Source organism: Pseudophryne corroboree (assembly GCF_028390025.1).
Source record: "Pseudophryne corroboree isolate aPseCor3 chromosome 3 unlocalized genomic scaffold, aPseCor3.hap2 SUPER_3_unloc_20, whole genome shotgun sequence".
NCBI classification, from domain to species: domain Eukaryota; kingdom Metazoa; phylum Chordata; class Amphibia; order Anura; family Myobatrachidae; genus Pseudophryne; species Pseudophryne corroboree.
This window is the reverse complement of record NW_026967509.1, coordinates 942512-964109: the sequence shown is the minus strand read 5'-3', so window position 1 is coordinate 964109 and position 21598 is coordinate 942512. Positions and strand designations below refer to the sequence as shown.

The 21598-nt window shown below is 47.2% G+C and overlaps 1 protein-coding gene across 1 annotated transcript in view; it reads right to left on the bottom strand.

Annotated features, from left to right (window-relative positions):
- The window catches only part of LOC134983664 (oocyte zinc finger protein XlCOF7.1-like), a gene marked incomplete at its 3' end in the record, with an annotated part of 201135 nt that overhangs the window by 113397 nt on the left and 66140 nt on the right, over positions 1-21598 (bottom strand). Inside the window, exon 6 of the mRNA XM_063949330.1 lies at positions 17029-18242. Coding sequence (XP_063805400.1) covers positions 17029-18242 — 1214 coding nt within the window. The remainder of the gene's footprint in view (positions 1-17028; positions 18243-21598) is intronic.

Genomic DNA, 21598 nt, shown 5'->3' with positions numbered 1-21598 from the left:
CCATACTCGCACGTTGCGTATATTGGCTCATTAAGTCCTGCGTATTAGCGCGTGGTATGAGTACTTACGGTAGCATATGCATTCACATGGAAAAGCCACAAAGGCATATCTCATATTTAATCCACATAGTACATAATTTACACATAGCCCACACACACCACACCAGCAAGTTACATTTACTTTGGAAAGGGAACAATAGAGATATTCAACTTTACAGGATATGAGGGGACAGAATTAGGTTAGGAGGTGGTGTTTGGTATCCAGCTGTATAGTATTTTAAGAGCAATATCCCGATGGCAGTTTGCAGAAAGTAGCACGCTCCTGCGCATATCTATGCACAGGAACAGAATATTAATATCACACTGTATGTACTGTACTCTTGATATTAAGAGGGAACCCAGTGGAGAACATCTGCAAGTACTCCTGGACCAGGCATCGCCCACCTATTCAAACCAACCTATGACCCCTCCTGTACTGTAAATGACCAGCCCTTTAACCTATGGATGAAGAGATTACAGTTTCCTTTCTTTCATGCTTTGGACCATTGTATAAAACCAAGCCTCCTGGCTGGCCTCAGTCTCTTTCTCTGAAGGTCATCTATTCAGATTGACTGAGGACCGGAATGTATCCATTGATTGTAGCCTTTGCTCTTATGTGATTGTATTTCTCTGTGATCCCCCTTTTAAAGTAAATACTTGTTGTGGGTTGGACCTCAACATTTTATATACAATTGGTGACACATTCCTTTCCTGTTAGGGATTATAAAGTGTATTCTGCCTCACATGTAGCTACTCTGTGCTTACAGCGTGACGGTATTCTTATGCAGGGTAGTCTTCAGTATGCCAGCTGTCGGGATCCCGGAGCACAGTATACCGGCGCCGGGATCCCGACAGCCGGCATACCGACACTTATTCTCCCTCGTGGGGGTCCACGACCCCACTGGAGGGAGAATAAAATAGCGTGGCGAGCGCAGCGAGCCCGCAAGGGGCTCATTTGCGCTCACCACACTGTCGTTATGCCGGCGGTCGGGCTCCCGGCGCCGGTATGCTGGTCGCCAGGAGCCCGACCGCCGGCATACGTACTACACCCCTTACGCAACGTGTACGCATCTCATAGGGGCTTCACACACACACTTAGAGGGTTTCAACAGCCTGAACATTCTCTGCATTTAAAGGTATTGCTTTTCTTCCGGAAAGTGAATCAGACTTCACACACCATATACCTCTTGAATTCTCTGTGTTAATACACTGCACAGGGGGTTCTTGTTAAGGTATTAGATTGCTGATATTGTACTAGGTTGCCCGTAAATTGAGCTTTCAGATATGTCAGCTACACAGGGTGACGGAGCTGGGGCTGACCCTACATAGCGTGGTGGTGACGCTGCAGACACATTGGAGGAAAATATAGCAGCAGAGGGTTCAGGTTCTGGGGGTTCCCTACCCCTCAGTGGGACTGTAGCAACGGGAGTTCCTAATGACCCACCATGGGCTACTTTTTCCACACTATTAAGTATGCTGGTAACTAGACTTACGCCCCTTATGGGACCTCAAGTGCTGGTACAACCGCATATTGTCCCTGTGGTTAGTCCTCCATGGGCGGATCACCTGTCTACTCAGTTACAGCAATTGGACCACTCACTGACCAAACAGAAATCTACCTCTCGCCCGCCTAAGACCAAGGGTTCCTCTAAGCTGGCCATTACTTCCTCGCAATCCACCCACATCACAGGCACCTCGTCAGATGAGGATGGCGTGTATACTGACCCCACAGACTCTGATCCAGATACTTCTGATGGGGAATCTGTCTCACAGGTGGATGTTCCTGACTTATTGGAGGCTATCTATGCCTCTAAGAAACCGGACAGATTTAAACGTCAGAAGGTTGTTAAACAAGTTTTACCTCACTCTGACCATTTAGTTGACATACGTCAGGAATCCTGGGAAAATCCGGGTAAGAAGTTTACACCTCACAAGAAAATGCTGGCTCGCTATCCCCTCGCTGCGGAGCTAAGTAAAAATTAGGAAACACCCCCGCCTGTGGATTCGCAGGTGGCGCGGATGGTGGTATCCTCAGCTCTGCCTGTAACTACCGTCACTTCTCTAAAAGAGCCGATGGATAAGTGTGTGGAGGGTTGCTAAAAGGCAATTTACACCCTAGCAGGAGCTGTGCATCGGCCCACTATTGCAGCGACATGGGCATCTGAAGCTATTGAAGCATGGGCTCAGGAGGTGGGTGCGGAGCTGCCTTCCAATTGTTCTGATAATGCTTGACAATTTCTATCGTATATTGTCACAGCTTCTCATTACATTAAGGAGGCGGCTTCTGATGCCGGTATTCTGGCGGCCAAGGCTTCTACTACGTCCATTTTGGCTCACTGGATTCTCTGGTTACGGTCCTGGTCTGTGGATCTGGATTCAAAGAAAACCCTGGAGGTGCTCCCTTTTAAGGGAGACATTCTTTTTGGAGAGGACCTCAACAAGATAGTGGCTATCTTAACTTCTGCTAAAACAGTGTGTCTACCTAGTACTGCCCCTTCGATGCTGAAGGTTAAGAGTACTTCCTTTCGATCTCCAGGTAAAGCAAAAGGTCAGGCATACCCGAAACAGGCTCGCACTTCCAAAACCCCTAAGCCCAAACCTAAACGTGCCTGGGCTGCCCGTCAGCCTGCTTCCAAACCAGACAAGCCTGCTGCATACGGGGTGGGCCTCCCTCTGGGGGGATCCAAAAGTGGGAGGCCGACTTCTAAGGTTTACCCAGGAATGGTTGAGGGCCACTTCCGATGCCTGGGTACGGGAAGTCGTCACTCACGGTTACACCATATCCTTCAAGAATCGTCCCCCTCATCAATTTTGCCTGACAGACATCCTTTCGGATCATGTGAAGGCAAAAACTCTGCATTCAGTGGTATAGTCCCTCCTGGACACATGACTGGTGGTACAGGTGCCTCTGGCTCAGAGAGGCAAGGGGTACTATTCACCGCTGTTCCTAGTCCCGAAACCAAATGGGTCCTCTCGGCCCATTCTCAACCTCAAGTCCTTAAACAAATTTGTGAGAGTCTCCAAGTTTCGTATGGAAACTCTTCACTCTATTGTTCTGGCCTTGGAGCCCGGGGATTATATGGTCTCCCTCGACATACAGGATGCTTACCTGCATATTCCTATTGCAATGTCGCATCAACAATACCTGAGGTTTGCTGTAGGCAACCTCCATTATCAATTTAGGGCTTTACCATTTGGTTTGACCACGGCTCCGCGAGTCTTCACAAAGGTCATGGCGGTAATGACGGCTATACTCCGCCGTCAAGGGGTCAGGATCCTCCCGTATCTGGATGACTTGTTGATCCTGGCAAATTCCCCAGATGTTCTCCTTCATCACCTGGACTTGACGCTCCAGTTTACGCAAGCCCACGGGTGTCTCATGAACTGGAAGAAATCTACCCTGGTCCCTGCTCAGAGCATGGTGCACCTGGGGGCATTGTTGGACACTCACAACCAGCGGTTGTTCTTGTCTCAGGAGAAGGTCCAGAAACTTCAGGACAGGATTCGATGCTTCCTATCTCGTCCGCAAGTGTCGATACACTCGGCAATGCAAGTGCTAGGTCTCATGGTGTCGGCTTTCAACATGGTGGAGTATGCTCAATTCCATTCTCGCCCTCTGCAGAAACTGATTCTTGCCAAATGAGACAGCCTGCCTCACCAGATCAGGTCTTACATGATCTCCTTGTCTCCGGAGGTCCGTCTGTCACTATGTTGGTGGCTCCAGGACCAACGTTTGAGCAGGGGTAGTCCCTTCTGGATCTCCAACTGGGTCCTTCTGACAACAGATGCTAGTCTGCGAGGTTGGGGCATGGTGTTGAAGCAACACTCCCTTCAGGGTCGGTGGACCAGGGAGGAGTCTCTCGACCCGATAAACATTCTGGAACTTCGGGCGGTGTTCAATGCACTGAAGTTGGCCCAGCATTTAGTACAGAACTGACCTGTTCAAGTACAGTCGAACAACGCCACCACGGTGGCTTACATAAATCATCATGGCGGCACTCAAAGCCGCATGGCAATGAGGGAAGTATCAAGGATTCTTCAGTGGGCGGAACGCCATCTACCAGCCATATCGGCAGTGTTCATTCTGGGGGTCCTAAACTGGGAAGCGGACTTCCTCAGTCGTCAGGACGTACGCGCCGGAAAGTGGAGCCTCCATCCAGAAGTTTCAACTCCTAGTGGACAAGTGGGGCCTACCAGATGTGGATCTGATGGCGTCTCGACACAATCACAAGGTTCAGGTATTCAGAGCAAGGACAAGGGATCCTCAAGCAGCGTTAGTGGATGCACTTGCAATTCCATGGAACTTTCGGCTGCCATACGTGTTCCTCCGGTGTCACTCCTGCCCAGAGTAATAAGGAAGTTCAAGCAAGAAGGAGGAATCCTCCTTCTGATCGCTCCAGCGCGGCCCAGACGGCATTGGTTCTCCGATCTTCAGGGTCTCTCGATAGAGCGTCCCCTTCTACTTCCGCAGTGCCCAGATCTCCTCGTTCAGGGCCCCTGTGTTGATCAGGATTTGGTCCGGTTGGCTTTGATGACGTGGCTCTTGAAGCTTTGGTTCTGGGGGCCAAAGGATTTTCTGAGGTGGTCACTCAAACTATGTTGAAGGCCCGTAAACCGGTTTCTGTTCGGATTTATCATAGGGTCTGGAAATCTTACTTTGCTTTGTGCGCCATTAACAATCATGACTCTTACAGGTTTAGTACGGCCAAACTTTTGGCCTTTCTACAACAGGGCCTGGACTTGGACCTTCGTCTGGCCTCCCTGAAGGTTCAAATTTCTGCCTTGTCGGTTTGGTTTCAGAGAAAAATTGCCACTCTACCTGATGTTCATACCTTCACTCAGGGTGTGTTGCAGATTCAACCTCCTTACATCCTGCCTGTGGCTCCTTGGGATTTATCGGTGGTTCTGGAGGCATTACAGCAGTCTTCATGTGAGCCTCTTGAATCTGCTGACCTTAAGTGGCTTTCTCTTAAGGTGTTGTTTCTACTTGCTATTGCCTCTGCTAGACGGGTGTCGGATTTGGGTGCCTTGTCTTGGAGGTCCCCTTATCTGATTATTCACCATGACCGAGCACGTCCTGGGTAGGGAAGCCAATCCCGGGCCATTTTTTCAATCCCGGGTATCCGGATGGAAAAATGGCAAATCCCCGGATTCCCGGGATACCCAGGATTGGCTTTTAAGTGTGTGGCCGCCCCCTCGCCTGCCCCACACACATTACTAATCATATACCGTGGGCGGGCGGGTGGGGATCTCTTCCTCCACTCCCTCAGTGCGCGGCTGACGGCGCAGCGTCACCTCATGCTGCGCCGGGGGAGCCGGAAGGAGGAAGCCAGGCAGCGTTTGAGCGACCTGTGGACCCTCAATGCTGATCCCTCAATCCCCAGGATAGGACCTTCCAATCCCGGGATTGAATCCCGGACGTTTTTGGCCCTAAATCCCAGGATCCCGGGATTGGCCACCATAGTCCCGGGTACCTACCTAAGGTGGTGTCTTCTTTCCACCTTAATCAGGAGATTGTGGTTCCGGCCTTTGTCTCTCCTGAATTGAGCGGTCTTTGGATGTGGTACGGGCTCTCCGTATAGAATTTGTCGGCAGATAAGAACCACTTGGCCCATCTAGTCTGCCCCTTTTTTTTTAATCTTTTTTTTTTATCACTAACCTTATTTGATCCTTATTTCTTTGTAAGGATATCCTTATGTCTATCCCATGCATGTTTAAATTGCTCTACTGTCTTAGCCTCTACCACCTCTGATGGGAGGCTATTCCACTTGTCCACTGCCCTCTCTGTGAAATAATTTTTCCGCAAATTTCCCCTGAACCTCCCCCCCTCCAGTCTCAGTGTATGTCCTCGTGTCCTATTGCTTCTCTTCATTTGGAGAATGTTTCCCTAATGGATTTTGTTAAAACCCTTGATATATTTGAAAGTTTCTATCATGTCCCCCCTTTCCCTTCTCTGCTCCAAACTATACATATTGAGATTTCTTAGTCTTTCTGGGTATGTTTTGTGATGTAGGCCATGCACCATTTTAGTTGCCCTCCTTTGTACAGTTTCTAATGTATTAATATCCATTTGAAGATATGGCCTCCAGAGCTGAATACAGTATTCTAGATGAGGCCGTACCAATGACCTATACAGTGGCATTATTACTTCTTTCTTTCTGCTGCTGATTCCTCTCCCAGTGCAGCCAAGCATCTGACTAGCCTTCCTCATTGCCTTGTTACATTGCTTACCTGCCTTTAAGTCATCTGAAATAGTGACTCCTAGATCCCTTTCCTCCTCAGTAGTTTCCAGTATAGTGCCATTAATACTGTATTTAGCTTTAGGATTTTTGAGACCCAAATGCATGATTTTGCATTTTTTGGCATTAAACTGTAATTGCCAGACTCTTGACCATTCCTCTAGTCTACCTAGATCCTCAATCATTTGTTTTACCCCACCTGGTATGTCTACTCTGTTGCATACCTTTTTCAAATTAAAATACCGTATATACTCGATTATAAGCCGACTTTTTCAGCACGTTTTTTTGTGCTGAAAAAGCCACCTCGGCTTATAATCGAGTCAGCGTTGAGGGACACGGAGAGCGCAGCGCGCGGCTCTCCTGTGTCCCTCCTGCATCTCCAGCAGCAGCAGCGTCTGAGTGTTAAAGGAAGTGCACGAACCGGCACTTCCTTTAACACACGCCGCTGCCGCCCGAGATGCAGGAGGGACACAGGAGAGCCGCGCGCTGCGCTCTCCGTGTCCCTCATTCAGAAGACAGCGCGGGAGCGACGGAGGGTAAGTATCTAGCACTGTGGGGCATATCAGGCACATCTGGCACTGTGGGGCATATCAGGCACATCTGGCACTGTGGGGCATATCAGGCACATCTGGCACTGTGGGGCATATCAGGCACATCTGGCACTGTGGGGCATATCAGGCATATCAGGCACTGTGGGGCATATCAGGCACTGGGGCATATCAGGCACTATGGGGCATATCTGGCACTGTGGGGCATATCTGGCAGCATGAGGGCATATCTGGCACTGTGGGGCATATCTGGCACTGTGTGGGGCATATCTGGCACTGTGTGGGGCATATCAGGCTCTGGGGCATATCAGGCACTGGGGCATATCAGGCACTGGGGCATATCAGGCACTGTGGGGCATATCTGGCACTGTGTGGGGTATATCAGGCACTGTGGGGCATATCAGGCACTGTGGGGCATATCAGGCACTGTGGGGCATATCAGGCACTGGGGCATATCAGGCACTGGGGCATATCAGGCACTGGGGCATATCAGGCACTGTGGGGCATATCTGGCACTGTGTGGGGCATATCAGGCACATCTGGCACTGTGGGGCACATCTGGCACTGTGGGGCATATCTGTCAGCATGAGGGCATATCTGGCACTGTGGGGCTTATCTGGCAGCATGAGGGAATATCTGGCACTGTGGGGGCACATCTGGCACTGTGGGGCATATCTGTCAGCATGAGGGCATATCTGGCACTGTGGGGCTTATCTGGCAGCATGAGGGAATATCTGGCACTGTGGGGGCATATCTGGCACTGTGGGGCATATCTGGCACTGTGTGGGGCATATCTGGCACTGTGGGGCATATCTGGCACTGTGTGGGGCATATCTGGCACTGTGTGGGGCATATCTGGCACTGTGTGGGGCATATCTAGCACTGTGTGGGGCATATCTGGCAGTATGAGGGCTGTGTACGGCTAGAGCTGCATGTCCCACCCTAGGCTTATACTCGAGTGAATACGTTTTCCCAGGTTTTTGGGGTAAAATTAGGTGCCTCGGCTTATATACGGGTCGACTTATACTCGAGTATATACGGTAAGTCTTTTCCTCAGGTTCAGGTGTTGCATCTGTAATCTCTAACACCTCTTTAATAGCGACTATCATACATTGAATGCTTTTGGCTAATTTGGGGTCTACCCCTCTCAATTCCCCAGTGTCGAGTTCAGTGTCAGAATCTGTGTCTGTGTCCCCTTGTATAACCTGCGCCAGAGACCTCCTTGGGAAGGGTCCCAAGTGGATGACGTGGATGGGTCAGGAAAAAGTACATCCGCCACAGACTGTCTCCAATACTTTGTCTGTTGTTCAGACTCAGAGAATTTTTTAGCAAGCTTTGACATATGGGCCCTCATTCCGAGTTGTTCGCTCGCAAGGCGATTATAGCAGAGTTACACACGCTAAGCCGCCGCCTACTGGGAGTGAATATAAACTTCTTAAATGTGCGACCGATCTATGCGCAATATTGCGATCACAAACGAGTTAGCAGTTTCTGAGTAACTCCAGACTTACTCTGCCTGTGCGATCAGTTCAGTGCTTTTCGGTCCCGGCTGACGTCATAAACACACCCAGCGTTCGGCCAAGCACTCCCACCGTTTCTCCAGACACGCCTGCGTTTTTTCCGGAAACGGTAGCGTTTTGAGTCACACACCCTTAAAACGCCGTGTTTCCGCCCAGTAACACCCATTTCCTGTCAATCACATTACGATCGCCGGAGCGATGAAAACACCGTGAGTAAAAGTACTAACTTCATAGTAAAGTTACTTGGCGCAGTCGCAGTGCGAACATTGCGCATGCGCACTAAGCGGAATTTCACTGCGATGCGATGAAAAACACCGAGCGAACAACTCGGAATGAGGGCCATTACTTTGCAATTTTCTCATCCACATCGGCTCCTTCTGAGAAGGAAGGGCCACTACATTACCCTCCTGTGTATCTAGAATGGGTTCCTCTGGGGAAGAGCTCTCTCCATTGTCTGACATGTTACACACGTGTACACACACACACCACTATCACACAGGGGAGCTATCGGAGACAGACTCACACTAAGGTCTGTCAGAGAAACAGAGGGATTTGCCAGTCCACACACTGCGCCTAATAAGTAGAATATGTATAATAACTACACAAAACTACAGCGCTTTTTCCAATATTAGGTACACTGACCTAATGTAATAAAACACTCCCTCCCCCCCTCTATAACAACCTGGTACTTGTGTCAGCGTTGTTATGAGGAGAAGACAGCGTTCAGCAGCATCCCTGTGGCAGGAGAAAATGGCGCCTAGTGAGTATCCTGGCAAGCTGAGAAGTCCCGCCCCCTGTAATGGCGCGATTTTGCCTCAACAATATGGAATATTTTTATGCTGGCCGAGGTAGGCAAACCAGCGGCTAACATGTATTTGCGATGTGGCCAGTGAGAGTAAGGATTTTTCATGTCGCCCAGAGCGCACCCTCTCTGTGCGCTCTGCACTCCGAGACATGGCTGCGCAGCGTCCCGCCACTGCGCTTGTACCTGTGAGCCGCCAACGATGACCGGAGGACTTCTCTCTAGTAGGACTCCGGTAATATACTCACCAGTCTTCTGACTTCTGGCTGTTAGGGGGTGGCGGCAGTGCTGTGGGAGTGAGCGCTGGCCAGGCTTGGGCTGTGTTCAGTACCCTTCAGGAGCTAATGGTGTCCTGTCCGCGGAAGCAGAGCCATTGAACTAAATGAGAAGTTGGTTCCTACTTCCTCCCCTAAGTCCCACGAAGCAGGGAAGCTGTTGCCAGCAGCTTCCCTGAAAATAATAAACCTAACAATGTCTTTTTCTAGCAGAACTCTGTAGAGTTCCACTAGTGTGCATCCAGTCTCCCGGGCACATTTTCTAAACTGAGGTCTGGAGGAGGGGCATAGAGGGAGGAGCCGGTTAGGCACTTTAAGACTTTTTAACAGTGTGAAGGCTCCTGCGGACCCGTCTATACCTCATAGTACTAACATGGACCCCAGAATCCTCTAGGACGTAAGAAAAATATGTATACACTAGAAAAGCGGCAACTAAGAGGAGACATTAATATCTACAAATATGTAAAGGGTCAGCACAAGGAGCTAGCAGCGGATTTGTGCAGTAAAAGAACTTTGTATAGGACACGTGGGCACTTGCTGAGGCTAGAGGAGAGAAAATTCCGTATACAAAGTAGGAAAGGGTTCTTCACGGTAAGGGCAATAAAAATGTGGAACTTCCTGCCGGAGAAGATAGTAATGGCAGACTCTGTAAATGCATTTAAAAACCGATTAGACAAATTTCTAACTGGAAAGGGTATCCAGGGTTACAGCATTTACCACAGTGACATTAAACTGGGAGTGGTAAGAATCATTGTTGTCAACTGGTACTAAGACATTACATCAGCAGGTACATTATAATATGATCAGCTGATCACAGAATACAGGTTGAACCCGATGGGCATTTTGCCTCTTTTCAATCTCGCTAATTATGTAACTATGTAACTATTACCTTATATAGGAGTTTAACCGTATTCAGACGCATAGCAAAAGAAACAACAGTAATAATTATTAGACTCGTATGCATCCGGCACTTGTCCAACTATTCGTACTCAAAAGGTAGATAGAGACTTAGTGCTGTATTACCCGTGCTCAGTAGAGTGGGATACAGGGAGACTCACCCCACTTCCAGGATCAATCAATACGTTCACGAACGCTGAATGGATCCAGAAGCTACTAGTGTACACACTCGCCCCGTGAACCTACAGTGAACACAGACGCCTATGTTACGACTGGGTCTTTTTAGATACACAGCGTCTCAGGCGAAAGCGGGAAAATGGTTCATGGCGGGAGACTCGGAGGAAACTGGTCATGAACTGGGGGGAGGGGTGAACAGGGGAGCATCTGACTGGTGACATCAATCCCATACTACCTCAGGAGCCTATGATCCCTAAGGCCTAGCACGGTGCACCCTAGGTGGCAGCTGCGTCAGTGACTGGTAGTCTCCTCCAAAACAGTGCGGCTGTGTCCGTGTTCCCCCTCTAAGCAGAACGGATGCCTTACCTTCTACCCGTGCTCCGGTCACAGCCTGATAACTTCTGCTGGATTTGCTAGTATATCCGACACAGACGCCTGCCAAAACAGCACTGTACTCATGGGTAAGCGTGGTCACGACCCGGCGAGGAATTGTTGGAGCGACTCTTTCTAAGGTATGTATAAGATGCTTTTTAGAAAGATCACTCAAGAAAAATAGACTATAGAAATAAAATAAGAAAGCTTATGGCTGCTAAAAACCAGCAGCCCTCTTCACTATGGTCTGGCTCCTGCTACACCAAACAAAAATCTGATATGCCTGAGCCAGGAGGTGGGGACATATGGACGGGCCCACTGCATGCTGGGAGGCCAAAAGCTTTGACCGTTTGGTGCAAATCCACTGTCGCGTCATCATATCCCAATGTTATCCTGTGGATAACCTGTGGATCCTGCAGGAGAAAAAACTTGCAGCAGCTGGGATAGAGTTACATGAAATGAGGAGCTGGTGCAGCTGGTTAATGAGCTGGAGGAAATCACAGGAACTATACAGCAGCTGCAGCAAATAGAGTCAAAAGTTATCATAATGCTGCTTCCATGGACCTGTCTGAGGCTGGCCGGGATGCTGATGCAAATGGAGATCCAAGCAGGTGGTGAAGGAAACCTGCAGAGTTCCAGCTTAGATGTGGAAAGGTGGCTGTCTAGGAGAAGGTAGATCTGCTGGCAGGTGACAAAGTGCCAGATGTGGCAGCTTCCAGGTACACTTTGTGGATCCGGTGATGGCTGTGGTCTCTCAGGGTCCGGTCTAGGATTGGCCATCAACCATTGATGATCAGGAATCATTGATGGTCTACCTAATGATACCTAGTTTTAGCATCAAAGGCAGAGAGAGCCAGGAAGTTACCCGCCATTGATAGTAGCTGTAAAGATACAGAGTTCCAAATCACTCAGGCACAGTGGTAGATAAAAAAACAACGGTGGTTTATTGAAAAGAATGGGCTATAAACAGCTCAGCACACCTCTGTAATCCAATTCCACATGACAATTCCCACCACAAACTCCTGACAGAACATCACTTCTTAGTCAGAGAGCAAAGAATCTCTCCTTTCAACTCTCTGGTTAGCTCTACCAGTAGCTTCATATAGCAGGGGTGTGTGTGACATATTTGTCTAAGGATCTTACAGCATTGGAATACAATACATATTCTAATCAAGGTGATTACATCAGCCAGAGAGCAACCATGTCTGGTCAGCTCACTGTTGGACAATAGGGAGTAAACAAAAAGGGACAATGGTACCTTATATGACTCACCGTTTAAGTGTCCACTGTGGTGGTAGTAAACAATAGAAAACCAGGTCTAACATGAATACATTATCTAAAGTTGTAACAGATAACGTAACACAATTGCATATATTAATATTAAGGTTGATTTAAACACAATGGCCCTCATTCCGAGTTGTTCGCTCTGTAAATTTCATCGCATCGCAGCGATTTTCCGCTTAGTGCGCATGCGCAATGTCCGCACTGCGACTGCGCCAAGTAAATTTGCTATGAAGTTAGGATTTTTACTCATGGCTTTTTCTTCGCTCCGGCGATCGAAGTGTGATTGACAGGAAATGGGTGTTACTGGGCGGAAACAGGCCGTTTTATGGGCGTGTGGGTAAAAACGCTACCGTTTCCGGAAAAAACGCAGGAGTGTCCGGAGAAACGGGGGAGTGTCTGGGCGAACGCTGGGTGTGTTTGTGACGTCAAACCAGGAATGACAAGCACTGAACTGATCGCAGATGCCGAGTAAGTGTGGAGCTACTCTGAAACTGCTAAGAAGTTTGTAATCGCAATATTGCGAATACATTGTTCGCAATTTTAAGATGCTAAGATTCACTTCCAGTAGGCGTTGGCTTAGCGTGTGCAACTCTGCTAAAATCGCCTTGCGAGCGATATTGGGTGATCAGTAATGGACATGTTATGGAGAATGAGGAAACAGATGAATTTAGGGCGTAATTCTGAGTTGATCGCAGCAGGATCTTTGTTGTTTTTAGCAGTTGAGCAAAACCATGTGCACTGCAGGGGGGCAGATGTAACATGTGCAGAGAGAGAGAGATTTGGGTGGGGTGAGTTCAATCTGCAATCTAAATTGCAGTGTAAACATAAAGCAGCCAGTATTTACCCTGCACAGAAACAAAATAACCCACCCAAATCTAACACTCTCTACAAATGGAATATCTGCCTTCCCTGCAGTGCACATGGTTTTGCCCAACTGCTAAAAAGTTTCCTGCTGCAATCAACTTGGAATTACCCCCTTAATGTATAAGGATATGGGGATAAAAAGTACATATCTGACATGAGAAATGAGGCACAGCTATATTGTCACAGACCTCTCATTTCCTCACAGTAGCCATGGGCCAGATGTTATTTCCCATCAGTTACAGACTTCTGTCGCTGAACCGAGATGATAGGCTGTCAGCCAGTAGCCCTGCACCGCTCCGGCTCTTACAAATAGTGTGCTGTACCGGCTGGGAATGGGATGCCCCATCCACCTCACTGACGTGACAGGCTCAGCTGTCAGTCATGCAGCCCCACTGCGCCCACTCTCTCCGTACTCATACATACATGTCTTTCTGGGAGTGTCTCATCCTGGTTGTCAGTGAGACAGTGTCTCTGGCATGTCACAATCCGGGTATCTGGACGCCATTACTTACCATTCAGATGTCTCCTGAGGCTGGCTCAGCGTTCCAGGGCCGGATCTCGCCTGCGTTGCTGATGTCCATACTGTACATCTCCCTCCTGTCACTCTAAAGCGCTGTCACAAGCGGCTTCATGTTAAGTCTTAGAATGGCGTCTCCAGCCCTCAGTGGCCTCTGCCGCCGTTCCTGTTTCCAGTATACAGATTCATCAGTGTGGCGTCTCATGCCTGCCGCGGCCTCCGCTGTCATCCATGTGGTTCCAGTATGCAAGTTGTCAGTGTGGCGTCTCCTGCCCTCCGTGGCCTGCGCCGCCATTACTGCTGAATCTCCACATGGTTTCTCAAACTAGCTTTCTCTCCAAGTGCTAACATGGGCGCAGCCATGTTGGTTTCTATCATATGCCTCAGTTTCCACCAATCCACTGCTCTACTGGAATCTGCATAATTGTTCAGCCAATGCCTGCCTTGCTGCAGGTATAAATATCCTGTGCCTGAACCAGGAGATCATCAGTGCTTTGGTTGTCAAACCTTGTTTCCAGTCTCTCTCTCCTGTGGTTGTTTTTCCAGGTTTCCAGCTCCTGTCTCCAGCCTCCACTAAGAGACCCGCACCAGCCTACCACCTGCGGTGCAGCCTGACTCTACAGTCCTCCGTGACTACTCCAGTTTCCAGCTACAGATCCATCTGCTTCCAGCAGAGATCAGCTTCTCTTAAAGTGCCGGTGCTTTTCCTGCAGATTTCCACAAACCACCGGTACCAGTATTTCATCGCTCCCAAGCTTCATACGATCATTTGGCTGGTACCATCCAGCATCCACTCCGTGTTAACACCTGACTGGTTCCAACCAGTACCCACAGCAGCTACTTTATCAACAGCGGACCAGCTTTCCAAGGAACATCAGCTGGTGTGTTGCTGGGCTATTCTCACTACTACAGTCGGGCCTGGTAAGGACTTTCCATCTCAAGGACAATAAGAACTGTACCTAATTCTACCAGAGCCCTGTGGCCATTGCCAACCCGTAGTACCCAGGAACTGTGATACACTTACTGTTGATTATAGTATTTATTTTACCACTGCTGTGACACATGGAGCTTGTTTAATAAATGATTATTGACTTACTTTGGTTGTCGTGGTCACGCCTTCGGGCAATCTTCCTACGTGTAACTTACATGTCCAGGGGTCTGATTCAACCTCCCAGGTTCCACTACATCTCAGCCCCTACAACTGAGGCTTCCTCCCGTCAGCTCAGGCCCTCAGTTGTGACATGGCACAGCTGTGTAATCATGATGTGAGTGTGTATGCTTAGTGAGTACTGCAGTGTAGCAGTGTGGTGGGTGTGGGGGGGAGAAGGGGGTTGCTACACCAATGAGTCAAGGAATGGAGTAGTTGGATGGGACTCACACAGCAGGTGGTGAAAAGATTAAAAAGGAGTGGGTGGATGGGGAAGGATCTGGTAGGTTCAGAAGGGATTAGTGAGGGTAAGGACTCTCAAGGAAAATTGGAGTGGGATCCCACAGGTACCAAACTGGGTAAAGAGCAGCTTTTAGGAAGGAAATAGGTAAGACAGACCCTGTGTTTGACCCTTCTTTACCTCATGCAGGGTCGATCTTTGGACTCTCCAGTTCCTCAGGGGGCTGTGGATCCTTTTTGCCCACTACCTGGCAGTTCTGTGGTCATCTCAGGCCATGAACCTCCCAGATGCCTGGCCTCCAGATAAACATGAAATGGTCATGGAGATGGTCCTGGGCTCTGTGGAGTAGGTGGAAAAAGCAAAGGAAAGTTGTGTCCCTTCTGAAGGGGCAATGGTGGACATTGTGAATGGTGAAGGGAAGGTTTTTGTGGGAAAAGAGGGAGTTATGCCATATATACCAGAAGCATGGGTCCTCAGCCTATATGATGTGCCACCATTAATGTGGATTCTGTCTTGTCCGACCAAGCTTGATTTACGGGCTTTGTAATTTTTTTAAGCAGGATAAAGGCTGAGTTTTTTATTTCTGCAGTGTCCACCGTGCCATCACTTACCTGTATGCTTACACGAAACAGAATGATGGAAAATTTTCACGGTTTCTTTACATCTTCTGGGGTCCACTCCGAGATTAGACATTATGGCGTAATTACTCAGACGGGAATATAAAACAGAAAAAAAGCTATAATGCAATAATTAGATGCAAACAAAAGCTTTTATTATGGAATCATACAGGGGAGTATCTGCACCATATAGATGTAACATACAACAAACCACCGCAGATGGAACCTGGGTGACTCTAATGCACATGATAATGTACAGGGTATATATGGATAGGAACTTGTATCAGAAAACACTCAGCACTCCTTATCAAGATGAGTGTCTGCAACAAGTTAGGCAAACTAGAAGTGAAAACACGTTCCAATGGCCGCCATATTGTCGTGTAGCAATACAGATTGTGGAAACTGGTATTAGACATTCACATTTACACAAAGCACAAGATACAAAATAAACAGCAGAAAAAAGACCTAAGCATTTGGGATGTATTATTTAGGAAGTAAATAGAGGTACATTAATGAAAAGCGTGAGTAAAAGTCATCAGTCTGTTTTGTGAAGGTCTCTAGAGTGGAGACCTCTTGGACTGTGCAAGGCACTGAGTTCCATGGTCAAAGCTAAACGTTCAACCCATAAATGAATGACAGGAGATTCTTGGTACTGCTGGTAACAGTCCATCTGTAGAAGCAAGCAGGGCAGTAAGGAGGCAGAAGCTGCTTCTAGTACCTTGGACCATGTAATGTTGGTCTGGGAAGGTCAGTTAGCCAATTATGAAATAGATTTGTCATCTTACAGGCAGCCAGTGAAGGGAGTAGAGAATGGGTGTTATGTGGCAGGAACGGGCTGGTTAGGTAACAGCTTGGCTGCTGCATTCTGTACTAGCTGCAATCTCTGTAATTATTTTGCTGGGTGACCCAGGTAGATGGCATTGCAGTAGTCTATGAACTTCTGAGGGAATCAAGTGCTTGATTCTGGCTATGGTCCACAGATGGAAGAATTAGGATTAGTATGTGGCAGATACCTGATGTCTGTGTCAGCCACATACCAGGACAACACAAAGATTCAGCACGTTTAGTATTTTGCAATTCTTGACACCAAAGCAAAAATCCAGATGGTTGGTAAAGCTGTAGTCTTGTCCTTTGTTGGTGAGCTTCTATTATGTTTCACAAAGACTGAGTCATAGCCAACTGGCATCATTCACCCCTGGCGCTCAGCTAGACAACCATTTAGGATTGGTATTAGGTTCTCAGTACATGGTGCAAAAAGCAGGCAATCTGCATAGCAGTGGTAGACCAGACCATGACGTCTGATTATATCACCCAGTGGTAGCATGTATATTTTATAAAGCATAAGAGATCGGATTCACCCTTGAGGAACATTGGACGGCAGTGATAATTATACTCCAGAAGATGTAAATGGTTCCGTACTTGGGTAATGTCTAATATGTTCAACAAGAGCAGATTTATTTCTCTCACAGCATGAAAATGGCTTCTCATCTGTGAAATCGCTGATGTTTAACAAGAACTGATTTCCGTGCAAAACATTTCCCACACTGAGAACAGGAAAATGGCTTCTCACCTGTGTGACTCCTCTGATGTCTAACAAGATGTGATGTCCATGAAAAACATTTCCCACACTCAGAACAGGAAAATGGCATCTCACCTGCGTGACTTCTCTGATGTATAACAAAATATGATTTGTGTGCAAAACATTTCCCACACTCAGAACAGGAAAATGGCATCTCACCTGTATGACTTCTCTGATGTATAACAAGATGTGATGTCGATGAAAAACATTTCCCACACTCAGAACAGGAAAATGGCTTCTCACCTGTGTGACTTCTCTGATGTATAACTAAATGTGATTTGTGTGCAAAACATTTCCCACACTCAGAACAGGAATACGGCTTCTCACCTGTGTGACTTCTCTGATGTATAACAAGAGCTGATTTCTGTGTAAAACATATCCCACACTCAGAACAGGAAAATGGCTTCTCACCTGTGTGACTCCTCTGATGTCTAACAAGATGTGATGTCGATGAAAAACATTTCCCACACTCAGAACAGGAAAATGGCATCTCACCTGTGTGACTTCTCTGATGTATAACAAAATATGATTTGTGTGCAAAACATTTCCCACACTCAGAACAGGAAAATGGCATCTCACCTGTGTGACTTCTCTGATGTATAACAAGATGTGATGTCGATGAAAAACATTTCCCACACTCAGAACAGGAAAATGGCTTCTCACCTGTGTGACTTCTCTGATGTGGAACAAGATGTGATTTCAGTGCAAAACATTTCCCACACTCAGAACAGGAATACGGCTTCTCACCTGTGTGACTTCTCTCATGTCTAACAAGATATGATTTATATGTAAAACATTTCCCACACTCAGAACATGGAAATGGCCTCTCACCTGCCTTAGCTGGCTGATTGGTAATACGCTTTGTGTTCTGTGTAAAACATTTGGCATATATAGAACAGGGAAACACTGTATCTACAGTCAGAGCTGTAACAGATGCACCAATATCAGAGTGATCAGGAGAACATTTCCCAGGATCAGAGAGACCAGCTGATAGAGCTGGATGTATAATTGGGGTAATGGGGTTAGCTCCTGGAGAATCCTGTCTACTGTCGTTATCGGTTATTTCAGAATCCAGGGATAACATTAGATGTCCTTCTGAGATGTTCCTGCTTGTGTGCCCATCTGCTGGAAATAAAATACATTAATATATAAAATGAATAGACAATACACAGGGTGTTACAGGACACAATATATAATTCTATAACTGACATTTTTTACCTGAAATCATTGCTTTTATGTTTATTAAAAAACAAAAAAAAGCTAGGATGCTTAGACTGGAGCTTGATCAACACTGAACGCTCATGTGGGATTACTGGAGGTGGCATGGACTCTCATGTGGGAGTACTAGAGGTGACAAATGCAAAATCATGCACTTGGGTCTCAAAAATCCAAAGGCTAAATATAGTATTACAGGCACTATACTGGAAACTACTGAGGAGGAAAGGGATCTAGGAGTCACTATTTCAGATGACTTAAAGGTAGGTAAGCAATGTAACAAAGCAATGAGGAAGGCTAGTCAGATGCTTGGCTGCACTGGGAGAGGAATCAGCAGCAGAATGTAATAATGCCACTGTATAGGTCATTGCTACGGCCTCATCTAGAATACAGTGTTCAATTCTGGAGGCCATATCTTCAAAAGTATATTAATACATTAGAAACTGTACAAAGAAGGGCAACTAAAATGGTGCATGGCCTACATCACAAAACATACCCAGAAAGACTAAGAAATCTCAATATGTATAGTTTGGAGCAGAGAAGGGAAAGGGGGGGACTTGATAGAAAACTTTCAAATATACCAAGGGTTTTAACAAAATCCAGGAGGGAAACATTCTCCAAATGAAGAGAAGCAATAGGACACGGGGACATGCACTGAGACTGGAGGGGGGGTTCAGTGGAAATTTGCGGGAAAATTACTTCACAGAAACGGTAGTGGACAAGTGGAATAGCCTCCCATCGGAGGTGGTAAAGGCTAAGACAGTAGAGCAATTTAAACATGCATGGGATAGACAAAGGATATCCTTACAAATAAATAAGGATCAAACAAGGTTAGAGATAAAAATAATGTAAAAAAAAAAAAAAGGGGGCAGACTAGATGGGCCAAGTGGTTCTTATCTGCCGTCAAATTCTATGTTTCTATGACATGGACGCTCATGTGGGACTACTAGAGGTGACATGGACGCTCATGTGGGATTACTAGAGGTGACATGGACGCTCATGTGGGATTACTAGAGGTGACATGGGCGCTCGTAGGTTTACTAGAGGTGACATGGGCGCTCATGTGGGATTACTAGAGGTGACATGGACGCTCATGTGGGATTACTAGAGGTGACATGGACGCTCATGTGGGATTACTAGAGGTGACACGGACGCTCATGTGGGATTACTAGAGGTGACACGGACGCTCATGTGGGATTACTAGAGATGACATGGACGCTCATGTGGGATTACTAGAGGTGACATGGGCGCTCATATGGTATTACTAGAGGTGACATGAACGCTCATGTGGGATTACTACAGGTGACATGGGCTTTGCAATAATAAAACAGCAAAGAAGAGAAAGTGCTGTCCTGTTTGCGCAATAATAATAGGATTTTAATATACCTACCGGTAAATCCTTTTTTCGTAGTCCGTAGAGGATGTTGGGGATGCATCAAAGACCATGGGGTATAGACGGGTCCTGTGGAGCCTTGGGCACTATAAAATTTGAATAGTGTAGGTTGGCTCCTCCCTCTATGCCACTCCTCCAGACCTCAGTTTAGGAACTGTGCCCGAGGAGATGGACAACCTCGAGAGAGGATACTACAAAATTGTGTGGTGAGATTTCACCAAATCACACTGAATTTATAACATGCAACCACATGTAACTCAATGAAAACATGTCAGTATACATGACCAAAGAGTGGCAACAAATGCTGCCATTACCGAACAAGTAACAACCGTGCAGGAAAACATCAGCACTGGGCGGGCGCCCAACATCCTCTACCGTCTACGAGAAAAGGATTTACCGGTAGGTATATTAAAATCCTATTTTCTCTTATTTCCTAGAGGATGTTGGGGATGCATCAAAGACCATGGGGCCTATACCAAAGCTCCCACTAGGGGAGGGAAAGTGCTGATGTACCCTGCAAACTAATTGACCCAACTGGAGGTCATCAGAGGCCAAAGTATCAAACTTGTAGAACTTAGAAAATGCGTTTGATCCTGCCCACGCAACTGCTCAGCAAATTTGTAGTGCCGAGACACCTCGGGCAGATGTCCAGAAAGAGCCCACTATACGAGTTGAGTGATGCTTTACCGATTTAGGTTCCGGCAAACCTGCCGCAGAAAACATGCTGAATAGTACATTCGATCCAGCGAGAAATAGTCTGCTTAGAAGCAGCACACCCAATTTTAATCGGGATCATGAAGTACAAACAATGCTTCCGACTTTATAAGAGGAGCAGTCCTCGTCACGTATACCTTCAAAGCCCGGACCACGTTCAAGGACTTACTGAAGTAGAAATGTCAGTAGCCACTGACACCACAACAGGTTGGTTGATATGAGAAACCGACACAACCCTTGGAAGGAATTGTTGACGCGTCTTTAGCGCAACTCAAAATTCATGAAAAAACAAAGAGGGCTCTTGTGAGATAAGGCCCCACATTCCAACACCCGCCTTGCGGATGCCAATGCTAACAAAGTGATCAGCTTTCATGTAAGAAACTGAAATTCTGCCTCTCATAAAGGTTCAATGAATCTGAATGCAGGACTTGTAACATAACAGAAACATCCTATGGCTCCGTAGGAGGCACACAAAAAAAAAGAGGCTGTATCCGCAGAACCCCTTTCAAGAACGTCTGCACCGCAGGAAACGCAGCCAATGGTTTCCGGAAGAAAAAACAAACAAGGCCGAAAACTGAACCTTGAGCAAGCCTAATCGTAGGCCCACAACCACACGGGACTGTGGAAAGAGAAGGAAAAGACCTAAGTGGAACCCCACCAAAGGAAGTTTCTTGGACGTACACCAAGACATCTTTCCTCCAATAACTATGGTAAAGTCTTGACGTGACTCCATCCCCTGCCTGAATAGCATAGGGATGACTTTGCTCGGAATACCATTCCGAGCTAATATCAGCCGCACAACTTCCATATCATCAAACTGATATGCGGTAAGTGTTTATTAAGAACTGACCCCTGCATACGCAGGTCCTTTTGATGATGCGGAAGCCTTCAAACCTTTGAAAGTAACCTGAGAGCCTGAAAACAAGCTCTCCTTGGCCGTCCCAGGGCAATGAGGGACGCCAGATTTTATGTTCCATTAAGTGTAACTGGAGAGAACACCTCCACTGACTAAACGCCCCTGGAACCAACAGAGGGCTGACTGCCACTGAATGTGGGTTTGTTCTGGAACCCAGTGTTCAAAACTTTATTTTGAGATAAAACATTCGTTCCACCCTACAGAGGAACGTACCAAATGTTTTAGTTTTTTGACGTAAACTAT